At 44.4% G+C, this 15,314-nt stretch overlaps 1 protein-coding gene across 4 annotated transcripts in view; it reads right to left on the minus strand.

The window, feature by feature from the left end:
* Positions 1 to 2,852: 2,852 nt before the first annotated feature.
* Positions 2,853 to 15,314, minus strand: part of TUBGCP3 (tubulin gamma complex associated protein 3) — a 64,180-nt gene continuing 51,718 nt past the window's right edge. For 2 of the 4 annotated variants that reach the window (XM_029999040.2, XM_041119507.1), the window contains exon 22: positions 12,805 to 13,946. In XM_029999040.2, the coding sequence (XP_029854900.1) occupies positions 13,788 to 13,946 (159 nt within the window). In that variant the 3' untranslated portion in view covers positions 12,805 to 13,787. Of the gene's footprint in view, positions 3,117 to 12,804; positions 13,947 to 15,314 lie in introns of those variants that run through there. The other 2 variants (XM_029999041.2, XM_029999042.2) reach the window with 2 other exon arrangements.

A 15,314-nucleotide genomic window follows, 5' to 3' on the forward strand; every position in this document is an offset into this window, starting at 1 on the left:
TGTGGCAGCACAATTACTGTAACGGTGATACACAGAAGGTGCCTATACTGGGGAGCAAGCTAGTCACTGACCCTTCAGGATGTTTGCCAGAGGTCTGTAAACGCACGCAGATTTCCAGAGACAACTTAATTTGGCAATTCTTTAAACCAAAATCCTCTGAATCCTTCAGCTTTCCCTTTGCACACAAAACAACACTTGCCTCATGGACCAAATTTTCATTTGGCTGAAATGCTGCCTGCAAGTGCTCCCATGAAGCTGCACTGGCAGGTCCCTTAAGTGGGACAGAAATAAAAACTTCACGTGTTTTATTTCACAGGAGTGAAGAATTCATTCCCTAAAAGATGTCTGAACTCGTAACTGTAATTGGTGATACCAGAGAGCTGCTGAAATGATTTAATAAAAATGCAAGTTTAGTTAGTTGGGAGAGAAGAGCGAGGAGGCAGCAAAAAGCCTGACTTCTGGTTTAAAGGAGAAAAACAGCTCTAACTACAGCTAAAAGGAACAAAAACAGACCCCAGAAGAGAAGGGGAAGTAAGACTTTCTGAAGTCCATCCCCGCGTCTCAGCTAAAAGGCTCGGGGAGGCACCGGCAAGTCGCGGGAGCTCATTGCAGATCTCCGGGGAGCAGGGGAAGAGCAGAGGGCTGTACAGCTGCAGGAGGGAGGACGTGGCAAGAATTCAGTTAAAGCTAGCTTAGTGAAGTGAAGAGGGGGCAAAACAGAGGGAAGGAAGCAGGGGAAAAGACGCGAGAAACTCTCTTCATTAAACAAGCACACGACCTGCAAGTGACGCTGAAAGACAGGACGGTTTGGTATTACAGGTCTCCATCCTCTACACGGGTCACAGTTAGTTTTATCAAATACATTGCCATAATGGATGTTTCTGTTGCAAAACTTGGAGATTTACATTTTATCTTGCTAAAGATAACTGCTTCAAAGCAAAGCTCAGAATCTCAGCACAGCTTACCTAGGTCAAGACAGAGCTCAGCCATCCTGTAATGCAGGTGAGGAAGAAGCTGATGCAGGGCGGGCTTCTCTCCTGGTAGTAAAACTGCTTGCTCACCTTAGAGGCTGACCTTTGGCTGCTTCAGAAGCCTAATGCCAATTTAGCCGAAGTTTATGCTACGCCAGACCTTTGCATCATCAGGGAGGTGCTCCTCCCTGGCCTAAACCAGCGATTTGGTGCTGAGAGATCACCCTCCTTTGTGAGACAGCAAAACGACAGACAAACCAAACAGACCGGCGGTGTAAATTGCAGGTCGTATCACCCAGATTCTTCTGGTGAAAAATACAGGGCACGTTCTATTGGAGCTGGGAGAAGGCAAAACCGTGTCTTTGCCTCAACTACAGAATCTGCAAAGTCTTGGTCAGCAGATTTATTTCAAGGGATTGGCAGCCTGCTAAAAAGTTAATCTGCCCCTTTTGATTTTGGTTTAAAAGGCTTCCTCTTGAGAGTGATACGTCTAATTGTCCAGAAAGAAAATGGCATCGCGGCCGCATCCCCACCTCCCTCGCCCTCTGCCACCCCCGTTCCCAGGACTTACTCACCACCTGAACTTTAGCTCGTCTCTGCAGCTCCGTCCCTCTTACACCACACAGTGCGATTGGAAACTCCGCGTCCGTCCCACCTGGGACAGGCAGGTTACCCTGCAGGATAACCTATGGGGAGCACCGCTTCCACCGTCAGCAGTGTCTGATGTCCGGAGGGCAAACCTCTTAGTCTGGACCTGCGGGTTTGAAGCATCGTCCTCGTGAGAGTTCACCTCCGTCGTGACTCCCAGCAGTCTCACCTGCGGGGCCTGGCAAGTGCCTCTGCTTCCCAGGGTTCAAGCAGAGCAAGGGCAAAGGGCAAAAAAGGCCACAGACCTGGTTGATCTGAGGGTAATTGTTAGTTAATGAATTGCACACAACTGTAACTATAGTTAATAGTAGTACCAAAGCCTTGTAATGGGTTTGTTTGCTAGAGATATCTGTAAACCAACTGCACTCAGAACTGGAGGCTTCTCCTTGCTTACCCTGCTCAAAAGTCAGTGTCTTTCAATTGCAAAAGGCAAAACAAGTGTTTGAAAGACAACTGTGTTTTTCTAAGTTTGTACTTGTGGAATACAATGTATGGATACTTCAATTACCTGATATAATGACATCCTTGCAAACAAAAAAAAGAGATTCCCTCCCCCAATATTTGGACAGCAATATATAAATACTTACAAAAGAAAAATAGGCAAGGAAAGAGAAATAAAGCACTCTTGATTACCCAAGCCATTTTCTTTCTAAGACATCGGATTTTGACAATAAACTACACTTTCCCTCGAGAGTATTGAGGTTTTAACTTTAGTTCTTAGGATATTTCATATGCAGTAAGGTCACTCCTGCTCTGCTTCTACAGTTTGCTCCTATACAGTAACCGTAGAATTTCCCTAGTAAATGACTTTTATTTGTAATATTAACCTTGAAAACAAACACAGAAAAAAATTTAAAGTATGTAAGTTTGCTGTAAATATATCACAGTATTGAAAATGAGCATAATTACATGCTTTATATAGCTTCTTAAGAAGAATGTTAGGTCTGAGTCCAAAACTCTTGGCTTTAACCAAAGTGATTTCAAATAGAACAAGTATATATAGAAAAAGAATCCTATTTTCTTGTTAAAAAAAGAAAGGATGCTTTCTTAAACAAAAGAACATGTGATTTCCTGGACACAGACCCAACTTACAGCGGGGAGAGCTCAGAAGGCTCCAAATTAAATATCACATTCATTAAGGATGATTTAAGAAGTTGATTGGACGAAGTTCAATCAGCCCACTTAGTCTGGTAATTCTAGAAACGTCAGTGTAAAAAAACCCTACTTTTCTTCCCTTTCTGCTATACAGTGTCACACAATCACATGACTGAAAACATGTTGCCTGCAGAAATGGTAGACACCGATCACGCACAATTTGGTTGTATTACGTCAACACTGATTGCCTTGTCCAACAAGAGGTTCAACATCCTTCGGATACCGAGGTGCGGTCCTTAGCAGCTGTGTCACATATGTGAGCTTCGTCTGCCTCTAGCGCCCAACGACACACGAAGCCTTGGCTCTCTTGTTTTGTAATGTTCATTGAAGTCCAATCTAAAGCTAAGAAACCGAAGGCTTTCGTCAGAACTCGTTGTCAGCAGGACCAAGAACTGCTGGACGATTCCCTGAAGGAGACAGAAAAACCCAAGAGACAGCTAAGAAGACATCACTGGTGTGTTTTGCACAGGGATGCCGCGTGGTGCCCAGGCCTGGCAAGGAGGCAGAGGGAATCCGGCAAAAGGCAAGCACAAGCCTTTCTACCCCACCGTCGGCAAATCGGTCGTGCCGGATTCATTCTTCCCGCAAAACCCCAGAGCTTCGTTCTATCTTCAAAGGTCTGCCACGCACGTCAGAGTCGCCAGGGCAAACAGCTCGGTCTTTTAAACCGCTCCCCCCGTGCCCTGCTGGCACCCTCCGTCTGTCTGACGGCTCCCGAGCTGCAGGGGGGCTGCCCCTGGGCCACCCCCGCCGTCCCTGGGACACCATTCGGGACCCGACCCGCGCCAGCGGGAGACCTCCCCTTGTTTCCGCGCGGCACGTGCAACGCGGGCCAGGCCAGCGTTAGACCACCGCTTGCTTCAAACCTGCGTATTTGATGCAACCCAACCACAGTCTAATCACTGCTAAGAGCTCTTAAAAAATTTGGCCCAACTTTTCCCAGGGAGGGAGAAGTGCAATATTTGGACCCAGATTGCAAATTTCTCACAGATTTAAAGCCCCCGTGTCAAAGTTCAGGATCACTACAGCCTCCAGCAAGGGTCACCCGTATTTTTTATCTGGGGACACCGTTCTCTTTTCCATTAGACCTGAATATGAAGCTCTGAGCTCCTTTTGACAATGCAGCAGTTCGTTCAGCAAGGTTATAGCTTAGCCAGGTGGAAACTGGAATTTTTCATGATAGAAAAGGCTATAATGTAATTAAAAATACACAGGTGTTATGAGCCCCAACCTTATCTTAGGAAGCCGTAGTACATAAACAGCACACATGAAAACAGAAGTTACACTTCGTCTGCACTTTGAATCAGAACTCAGAATTCATATAAAACCCCCGAAAGATCCCGGACAATGAGGCCAAAGCTGAAAATGTGTCATTTGCAATTCTCCGCTGTCCTCTAAAGGCTGTTTCAGGAATTTCAGCCTCGGAGTTTGCACAGCAAATCGCTTCTGCTCTGTGTCCATGTACTCAAGCACGGGCCAGCGGGTCGAAGAAAAGCGGGAGGTTTATGCAGAGCTTCAGCTGGAGCTCAGCAAACCCCTACAAGAGATCGGTCTGACCAGAGACCCGGAGGGACCACGTCGGCAAGGTGTGCGACGCCGCATCGGCCGCATCCCTGTCTGCGCCAAGGGATGGGATCTGCAGGATTTCTGTTCTGCATCCTGCACGTCCTCGGAAGCCCCTTGGTATGTCTGGGTGCCTGCTGCAAGTAATACTAACCTGCATCCCCATCAGCTTGCCGGGTTGAACTTCAAAATTTGTTGTTGCTTGGTACCTACCTACGCCTTCATAAGGCGCTCTTGAGGAGTTCTTTATTTGTAATGGAGAAAGGTCAAGACTTAAAATAAGCCTACAATTATATAATTGCCCATTAAGAAGCCCTATAGTTCAAGCCACAAGCACCTGTAAACTTCTTCTATGCAGCTGTTTCTTCTGAGTCACTTACTGTATTGCCCTTTAACGATCTTAATTAAGGAAATGGTAACATTTATTCTTTTCTTATACTGCCTGGCTACCATCCAATTACTCTTTCCGTAATTATTTCCTATTCTGTTATTAATGTCTGGTTTGCTCTTTTAGCTTGCAGGAGCTCTGATTTATTTTAACTTCCAAAACTTTTTTGCCTGTGAAATATTGGAACCTGTGCACACATTCCAACTCCAGGATACATCTGGATCTGGCAGGTACCATTCCTCTGCTGCTCTGCCTCTCACAGCTGCTTTGCTGCTTTTCTCCCAGAAGATGGGACATCTTACCAGTAAAGGTGTCTCTTCACGATGCCAAAACTATTTTTTTCCTGTTTCTTTGGTGTCCCCTGAAGACTTTTTTGAAAACGCCTACCTGTTTCTTTTGCCCACAGGGGCTTATAGAGTAGATCTCACCAGCTAATTGCTCCTGTGGGCAATGAGGTAACCTGGTTGATGGAAACATCAAAGACCTGGAGTATATTGCTTGTAAAGCCTGTACCATACAATGCTGGAGTACAAAGGCAATCTGAGTCCAGGACTCTTCAGCATCTGAATGCTGTTAGGAGGGTGTTGTGGGCAGTTCAGAGCAGGTGTTTGTGTAATGTTGTGCTTATGATTATTTGTTTATTTATGGCTTTCTAAAGGATCCACCTTTCCTGCAACTCTTGACTAACTTAATCTCTCAAGAACTGCATTTATAAGATCCTTTGAACTCTCCTTCCTAATTGTATCAAGGATCCCAGAACTCCCCTAGAGGTTTGAAAGGGAGAAATGAGGCTGGTGGGGAGGGAAACCAAGGTGAAAGGGAAGTTGTGACATGACTTATTTTCAGAATGTAGCTGTCTTCTTTATTTCTCAGTCGTCTTTGAAAAAAAAGACTGACAAGAGGTTTAGGAAGTCAAGTCACTACATGTTCCCTCTTCAGTTGTTTTGGGGGAAACACTGATCTCCAATTGTTCTTGCAGCTAAGTTGCAAATGGCTTTTGCAGAAGCACAGCGCTTGTTTTGTCTGCAGTGCTTATGAAACCCATTTTCTGCAGCGTCTAATGCCCTGTCTGGCACTTTGGAGAAAAACAGTGTTGGCTTACCTATCGTTCCACTGCAACTGAGAAATCTGTATCATATCTTTTTTCCTTAGCAAATAAAATGACATAATAATTATATTCCTATTGGTCTACTAGCACTTCTATTAATTATGTGCCACGTACTATGTACACACACATATATATGTACACAAAGAGTATAAATTTATACTGCATTAGTCTCTTTTACAGGATAATAAATAAAATATTCCAGTTCATTTACAGATGTTTTAATAACCTCGATCACAGCTGTCAAAAATATATTCTGGTTTTGTCATAAACTTAGTTGTGTTAATAAAAGTTGCAATGAGTGGAAATTCTATTGCTTTTTGCATTTATCAAATACCATTTTCACCCCACATTTTATGTTCTATTTATGCTTTCTGTTCTCCACTAAATGGTGCAGTTTTACTCCTCTCCATCTGATGGTTCAATTGTTTTCTAGAGAATTTTGTTTTCTTCATTTTCTGCCCATTATAATATGCTCTAATTCTTATTTTTACACACCAGGTTGTTAAAGGAAAGTTCCCATTTGCCTTTTTAGTTGCTGTTGTAAGCCTGTCTGTAATTTCCCTCTGTTTCTTTACGCCCTTCAGCACTGTTCATTAGAAACAAGAGGTAAAACTCAGTACAAATACCCTCTTTTAAGGAGCGAATGCGGTGCCTTGTCAGAAAGCAAAGCAGAAGACTGTGTTCTTTGCCTCTCTCTTGGCAATTTTTTGAAAAAACTTTAAAGGGCGATGAAGTGGTCTTGACTAGTTTTGGGAATGTTCCCACTGTAGAAGTGAGAGGGGTCCTAGATGCCCAACTACCTTGTTCTTGTGGCGTGTATCTCAAATGCAAATAATTGGTTTTCATTCTCCGTGGCACTGGATTTCATACACTGGGTAATCACCTTGCGACAGCTTTTTCCTATCATACCTTTTAATATTCAGACTGATGGTAATAATCACTCCAATTGCATTTTCCATACTCTAATGTTTAGCTAACTTAATTGCTGTTCTGATGACTTCTGGAGGAAAACACTTAACAGAATTTGTTCCACAAAGAGCTAAAGTAAATTAACTGCGCAGTGATAGAAATTTCACCTCCTACACGCCTCGGATTTTTCTTGCTATGTTTTTCTTTCGCTATTCTTTCCTGAGCATCTTTTTGGTCACCATTTGCTGTCTTTCAGGATCCCTGCTCTCTCTCCTCTGCCCTCCTTTCCTTTTGTGAGCGACTATCCATCACCTTGGTTTCTTTAACTTTCCTGACCTCTGTATTCTCTCTGACCCTGTCCACTTCTGCTCATCTTTGTCCTTTCACCTGCCTTCGAGTCTCTATTTCCACTCACGTGGCACTCAGGTTTTGGCCCAATGGTTTTATGAGAGAACGTACAATATTGGGTAGTCAAAGTGTATTAGCAAAAAGCTAGCTTTGGAACAAAAAGAAGGAAAATAAATACTGAGGCACCTTTGCTGCTTTTCTGGTGAAAGACAGTAAGTACCAAGTTAACCCTTACGAGCGATTCTGATGCCTTAAAGACTGCATTGCTCCAAGCTAACATAAAGTAGTTAAAATACTACATCAGGGAGCCTGGCTTAATACTTCAGAGAGACCAGGCGGTTCATACATTAAATTTGTAGTATTCCCTGTCAACATAAAACTAAACATACTTTAAAATTGCGGTTCAGCGAGCCCTCAGAGTGATATATGACGAGTTAAATCAATGGCTGCAGAAACTTTTCATTCTGAACAACTGCAGGCTAAGAAGGAGAATATCTTACTTGTGCCTGTTTATTGTTATCTTTGGCACTGTAAGTAATTTTGGTTTGTTAAATTAGGTAGAGCAGGTGATGGCTACAACACCCTTCTAGAAACCATACAGAATTATTTCCTCCGACTTCTGAAACAGCAAGTTCTTGTATCTGTCCCTGCTCTACTTACAAATGTTTGCACATCTCTTGCAAGTCTCCCAGCTCTTTTTCCCTCTCTCCAATTAGTAGAATCTTATTAGAGGTTAAAGTGATATTTTAGGTTTCAAGTAGCCAAAAGAGGATTCTCAAAATGAATTAGGCACTTCCGAGAAGTCTCTGAGCACCTTTCCGTACGTGTGAAGTGTGCCCTGTCGTCTGACGCTGCTCCTTTGGGTGAAAATTGAAATGAGCACAAAAGTCTACACCCGCAGCTGGTTTCTAAGGTCAGCATTAGGAAACATTCATGCAATGTCACAGGGGACTCCAATCTTTAAGTCTAGAAGTTTTAGAATAAGCTTCAATTTTCTGTCCAGATGCCTCCCTTTTTTTTTGATCATTCATTACATTACCTTTCAACTCTAGTGTGTTTAAAAATTTACACATGCACTTAAAGAGTGCCCTTAATACTGAATATCATTCTTAGATGTGGCGTACTGGAAGTTACAGTTTCACACTGACCAAAGATAATTGGCCATTCTTGATAGAAATGCTATTTTAAAGGGTTGAAAAAAGTTCCTGTCCAAAAAATGGACACCTTAGATATGTGGGAAGATGAAGACAGAATCCTTCTACAACTAATTTTAACAAAGTAAATCATGTAGATTTAGGTTTTTTATAAAGAAAAGTATCCTCCTATGTAGAGTTGAAAGACCCTGGCATTTGTTCACTGCATCTGGTTTAAGAGGAGAAAACCCACAGGGCCTTGAGTAAAAAATAGAATCACCAAAATAAAACTGGATTATGATTATATTCTGTCCTTGATTACCTACCCTAAACCTAAAACTAATTCACTGGAAAATACATTATATCATGGGCTTCTGCATTTCCTAGTGGATGTTTCTAAGATATTAAATTGCATCGTCCTGTACCCCGAGGCAGTTGAGCTGTTGTAACTTACAGAGGGAGTTTAAATTTTCAGGGCTCTTTTTTAACATTTTCTTCTTCAGAGTTCATATTGGTTAAGATATAATTTCCATGTCAGTTACCAGAACAAATATCCCTTGTAATTTAAAAGAATAAGACATAAATACTTTTCAGCTCTTTTCCTTTCAATGTATTTATGATATTGGTAGCCCCGCACGGATAGCCCTTCACCCTAGAATAGTTCTGCATATTGTATGACTTCCTGAGGCAGGTGATGATTTTATCCTCGGTTTCTGCATTTCTGCTTTTTGCTGCAGTTTCTCCAAAATTTCTTTAGGCCTTGGCAACTTTGAAAAGGAGGGAGCCGAGCGTGCGGGGTCAGTTATCGATGGCCCCGGGGTAGGATGCAGAGAGCAGGAGGAGCTGTGCCTGTTCCAGCCTGGAGACGTGGCTGCCTAGGCCCCCAGCTCTACTTGTATTTTCAGACACTGTAGCTCCAACAGCAAAACACTGGAATTACCAGCCAGAAGCCCGCATTACATATCTTACAAAATAAAGAATAGCTTTGTATAGTAAATGTGGTGTTAAGAATCATAATCCTTAACATTGATTGTAGTAGATAAACAGTTCAGTATTAAAAAATAAAGCAAAAAGCTAAAACTCCTGTTTCTCTTTAGAAACGTACCTGAACGGTGCTGCTGCCACCCGCTGCAAGGCAAGCCACCGGTGCAGTCGCAGCAGGAGGAGGTTGTCAAGTTTTACACTAAGTACGCACGTTTATGTAGAATTCAGTGTTGGTCTCCAGGCACAAATGAAATGCAAGATCTTTTCTCTCTCACTTTTGTTAGGAATTGCTGAATCCAGCAGCCTGACAGAGGTGAGGCTGCCACAGCTCCACAGCCCCAGGTCCAACCAGTAGCAAGGCTTGGGATGCATCCCTATAGGCACATGCACACACCACATATGTGTGTGTGTATATATGTATATATATACATACATATATATACATGGCCGGCCGCACAGATCACCCCAGACAGACAACAGAGCGCTCGCATGAACACAGGCAGCACCAACAGCCTCATCCTGCTCCCCCCTCTGGCTGAGCAGGGTGGAAGTCCATTAGTGGGAGATACAGATATGTTATATATTAGTGGGAGATCTATATATCTGTATCTCCCACTAATATATATAGTGTGTGTGTGTGTATATATATATATATATATTACTTACCTTTCTAAGTACCACGTTCTGCACTAGGAGGTCAGTGAGTGAGAGAGAGGGTACAGAGTTCTTTCTGGATCTCAATAAGAAAGGCCTGACAACAAATGGCTTAACAAAACAGCTGTTTTAACACAACAGAATAAAACCAGGAAAATGAATAGGATAAAAAGAGGAATACAGGTAGTGAGCAAAACTTATACCCCTTCAGATGCTGGAGACCCCACCTTTGTGCAGCACGGGACGGAGCCTGGATGGATTTTCCCGTGGTGCAGTGCACAGGTCCCATCCGTGGAGGGTTTCCTTCTCCCCATGCCCCGGCACGCGGGATGGGCTGGCACGGACGGGACACTCCATCAGGTTCCCATACAGTGGCTGCTCACGCTGACATTCAGGCTGCTCAAGCCCCAGGGACGAGGCCCTGTAGAGCAGACGTGCCTGTTCAACCTCCCTAAATCCTTGAATACAGCACCATCCGCAAGGCTCGCAGTACAAACGCGGATCTCTCCCGTAGCCAGGCTTATACACAGAGTCCAGCCAGCCGCGGACCCCCGGACCCCTTCACCTCCGGATCCATACGTCCTCTCACGGCAGCGTCCGTGGTTGCTGGCACCACAGGCGCACCTCCCGCCCGCGATCCCACTCCAGTTGCCGCACTCAGATCCCCATCACAGACACCCAGGAGAAGGGAAGGGGATTTAGTAAGGAGACATATACAGGCTGCACTGATCAGGTGAAGGGCAAGGCTAAAAAAACATACCTGCTAGCACCCTGTTTACACACAACTGGCCCCTTTTATCTGCTTATCCCACTATTTTCCCACACTTTCTCCTTCCAAAATCACCTTTGGGTCACCTGGTTAAATTGCTGCTGAAGAAAAGGGTGAGTTGGTTTTCCCAGCGTTCCTGGGTAGATGGCTGCTCCGCGCAGTGAAGCATTTCTAGGGACAGCATCCTGGAGCGCAGTTAGCTGTGGGCAGCTCAGTTAGCCCTTCTTTTGCAAGAGCTTTATAAAATCAGTCTCCTCCTTTGTATCAATGAAGATTCTTTCATGAAAGCCACACTTTGGTGTTGCAGAGAAGCAGCACTAGGTAATGCTGACAGTGCCCCAAAGGAGGGAAGACCCAGCTGCAGGTGAAGGCAAAGCAAAAATCAGCAAAAGGGGTGGGGGGGTGGGGAAAGGCTGAAATTGCCATAAAAATCAAAGATGACATCGCTAGCTCCCATCCACTTCCAGGGGATCTTCCAGCAGAGCTGATCCAGTTACTGTGTGCCAGGGATTCGGAACCTTCCCCCCAGCCTGGAGGTCAGAGAGGGTCCGAGAGTGGTGATGGCTCTTCCCCAGGTACTGGCGTGGGCAAAGCAATCTCTGAGAAAGAGAGAATAATGGATGCCATTGCCTGAGAAACCAAAGATCTCAGAAACAGTTCCCATCCATTTCCAGGGGATTTTCCTGCAGAGCTGGACAGGTTACTTTATGTCTTGCATTTCAAATATTTATTGATGCATCAAGTCATAATTTTCTGCTCTGGTTTGAAGTGTTGGTGCTCTCATATAATTTATTATGACAATGCTGTTATAGTTATTTCCAAGCCCAAAGGAAAATCTGAAGTATTTATTACTCAACTTTTGATTCACTCTCTTGATGAGAATCTGGCCCTCACAGCATAGTGCCAACAGACGATCACAAAAATTGATCTTTTTGTCCGTATATTTCTCATTGCTCCATCTCACTTGAAAAGGGGTCACCGGCTTCCTTAAGCTATGCTTGTTACACCACAACTGATCAGTTTGAATTGTAGGATTGGAAGCTACAAAAAAAAAAAAAAAAGGCAGATTGACATAAACATGACAGCTGCTGGGTTGGGGGATAAAAGACTGGTCTCTACCCACAAAGGAGCAGCGAGGACAACGGCAGGTCCCCGCCAGCCCAAGTATTCTGTGCCTTGGGTTCAAAACATCCCCCTCAGCCTGGCAGTCAGAGCAACTCCTGCAGCACTGAGGACTCTTCCCAAATCGACGGATTTCTGCAGAATCACCTCAAAGTGATCGTCTCCAGCATGGCTGCTACTGCGTACTGCCGGCTTTATTTTAGCAGTGAAGGGAACTAAACCTTCCTCTGGAATTTGTCCTCTAGTTCTGACATTGATGCTGCCCCTCTGGCCTGTGGATTGTCTTAATGACACATGGGATCATGCGTCAAGGCACTGGCCAAAACAGTGCCCACGCAGCTAGGTTTTTTTTTCCCAACAGTTTTGGCCAAAACACAATTCACATAAGCTTTGTAGTTCTTTCAGACTTTACAAGAACAATACGCTCCCACCAAACCCACAAAAACAGAGTACTCCTGCTTGCCAAATGATTTGCAATCTTGTGATGCCAAGCTCAGCATCGTTCAGCTTTCCTTCGGCACACAGAATATCACTGGCTTCAGAGTCCGTATTTTTTTATGGCCGAAATGCTGCCTGCAAGTACCCCCCATGAGGGTAGCTGCACCAGCAGGTCCTTTAAAGACACGTGGTTAAAAGCCTTCCATGTTTTATTTAACAAAAGCAAGGACTCCAAGGCCTGCACAATAACAGGAATTCTAGTGTCCGGAGGGCAAACCCACTAGTCCAGGGCTGCAAGTCAGTGCATCGTCCCCACGACAGTTCACCTCTGTCGTGACTCCCAGCAGTCTCACCTGCGGGGCCTGGCAAGTGCCTCTGCTTCCCAGGGTTCAAGCAGAGCAAGGGCAAAGGGCAAAAAAGGCCACAGACCTGGTTGATCTGAGGGTAATTGTTAGTTAATGAATTGCACACAACTCTAAGTATAGATAAGACTAGTACCAAAATCCTGTAATGGGTAGGGGTCTGTGAATCAATACACTCCTAACTGGAAGTTTCTCCTTTCTTACCCTGTGGAAAAATCATCATCTTTCAATTACAAAAAGCAAAACACTTGATTGAAAGATAATTGTGTTTTTATTTTTCTAAGCTTGCACTTGTGGAACATAATAAATGACCTGATATAATGACAACTTTGCAAAAGAAGAATCCCCCTCACCCCAACATCTGGACAGCAATATATAAATATTTACAATGAAAAAATAGGGAAGGGAAGAGAATGAAGTCAACGTTAGCCAAGTCAGTTTGTTTCTACACATCTGATTTTGAACATCAATTATTTCATTCAATTCAATCTTAACCAACACTTTCCTTTCACAGTACTGAGGCTTTAACTTCATTTTTTAGATCTTATGTGCAATAGATACACTCCTGCTCTGCTTCTATAGTTTTCTCCTGTACAGTAACCATAGAATTTCCCTACTAAATTTTTATTTCAGTTAACTTTGAAAACAACAAAAAAATTAAATATAGGTTTATGTCTCCTGATACAAAGGTTCTCACACAGTCAAACACATCACAACACTGAAAATCAGCATAATGAAATGCTGTATAGCTTCTTAACAAGGACATTAGGTCTGGGTCCTAATCTGTTGGCTTTAACAAAAGCTCTCTTCAAATAGAACAAGTACATATAGAAAAAATAACCTTCTTATTTTCTTGTTAAAAAAGGAAATGGTGCTTTCTATAAACAAAAGATGCAATTTCCTTGACACAGATATAAGTTACAGTGGAGAGAGCTCAGAAAGCTTCAAATAAAATTGGCATTTGTTTAAAAGGATGATTTAAGAAGCTGATTAGAAGTGGTTCAATCAGCCCATTTAGTCTGGTAATTCTAGAAACGTCAGTGTAAAAAAACCCTACTTTTCTTCCCTTTCTGCTATACAGTGTCACACAATCACATGACTGAAAACATGTTGCCTGCAGAAATGGTAGACACCGATCACGCACAATTTGGTTGTATTACGTCAACACTGATTGCCTTGTCCAACAAGAGGTTCAACATCCTTCGGATACCGAGGTGCGGTCCTTAGCAGCTGTGTCACATATGTGAGCTTCGTCTGCCTCTAGCGCCCAACGACACACGAAGCCTTGGCTCCCTTGCTTTGTAATGTTCGTTGAAGTCCAATCTAAAGCTAAGAAACCGAAGGCTTTCGTCAGAACTCGTTGTCAGCAGGACCAAGAACTGCTGGACGATTCCCTGAAGGAGACAGAAAAACCCAAGAGACAGCTAAGAAGACATCACTGGTGTGTTTTGCACAGGGATGCCGCGTGGTGCCCAGGCCTGGCAAGGAGGCAGAGGGAATCCGGCAAAAGGCAAGCACAAGCCTTTCTACCCCACCGTCGGCAAATCGGTCGTGCCGGATTCATTCTTCCCGCAAAACCCCAGAGCTTCGTTCTGTCTTCAAAGGTCTGCCACGCACGTCAGAGTCGCCAGGGCAAACAGCTCGGTCTTTTAAACCGCTCCCCCCGTGCCCTGCTGGCACCCTCCGTCTGTCTGACGGCTCCCGAGCTGCAGGGGGGCTGCCCCTGGGCCACCCCCGCCGTCCCTGGGACACCATTCCGGACCCGACCCACGCCAGCGGGAGACCTCCCCTTGTTTCCGCGCGGCACGTGCAACGCGGGCCAGGCCAGGTTAGACCACCGCTTGCTTCAAACCCGCGTATTTGACACAGGTTATACAGCAGCAAGCAGCACCCCAGCACAGCAGGGCGCCTGCCAGTTAGGGCAGCCAGTGCCCTGCAGGCCAGTAGCTAGACTCTATGCATTTGGAGAGGTTTTTACGTGGGACTTGCACTCAGCAAGCGGGAAGCACTCTTCTGAAGCCCATCTTCCCACTGGGCTTGAGCCAAGGGACTGCAGGAACTGCTCAGCATGCAGGAAAGGAGAGGACTTCAGGAAGATGGGAAGACTCATTTGAAGACCTCATTCCTGATCTCCACTAAATAGTAACATGGACATGCCCATAACTAGAGCACCCCATCACTTCCAAAGATGACCAAGGCTGGCCAGGTAAGTCCTGCATGGAAAATCTATAGTAGGGCTCAGCAGGAATACAGTCCACGCAGGCAAAAGCTACATTGTCAACTTGTTGCAATCCTGTAGAGCACACAAACTACAATCTATTCACAGCTTACACTTAAATAATTTGGCTCTATTTTCCTCTGGGAGGGAGAACTGCAGTATTTGGATCCAGGAGCAAATTCCTGCCAGCTTTGAAGTCCTCGCATCAAAACTCAGGATCTCTACAGACTTCAACAAAAGCCACCGGTATTTTATAACCTGGGTGTACTATCCTGTTTTCCTTCAAACTTCCACGTGAACTGAACTCTTTTGACAACGCAGCACTACCTCCAGGGTAGTTATAAGCTTGGCAAAGCTATAGGCAATACAGAAACAGATCTGATGCAAACCACCAGAGAGAAGGACTGGGAAGTGCTCTGCACATCCTGTACAGGTGCTCAGTCACAACTATAACTGCTATAAAGAACCAGCTGTACTCTTACAAGGTAAAACGAACGTATGGGTCACAACCCAGCAAAACCACTTCAAACTCATTCATTTACTT

This window comes from Aquila chrysaetos, chromosome 23 (genome assembly GCF_900496995.4).
Source record: "Aquila chrysaetos chrysaetos chromosome 23, bAquChr1.4, whole genome shotgun sequence".
Lineage (NCBI taxonomy): Eukaryota > Metazoa > Chordata > Aves > Accipitriformes > Accipitridae > Aquila > Aquila chrysaetos.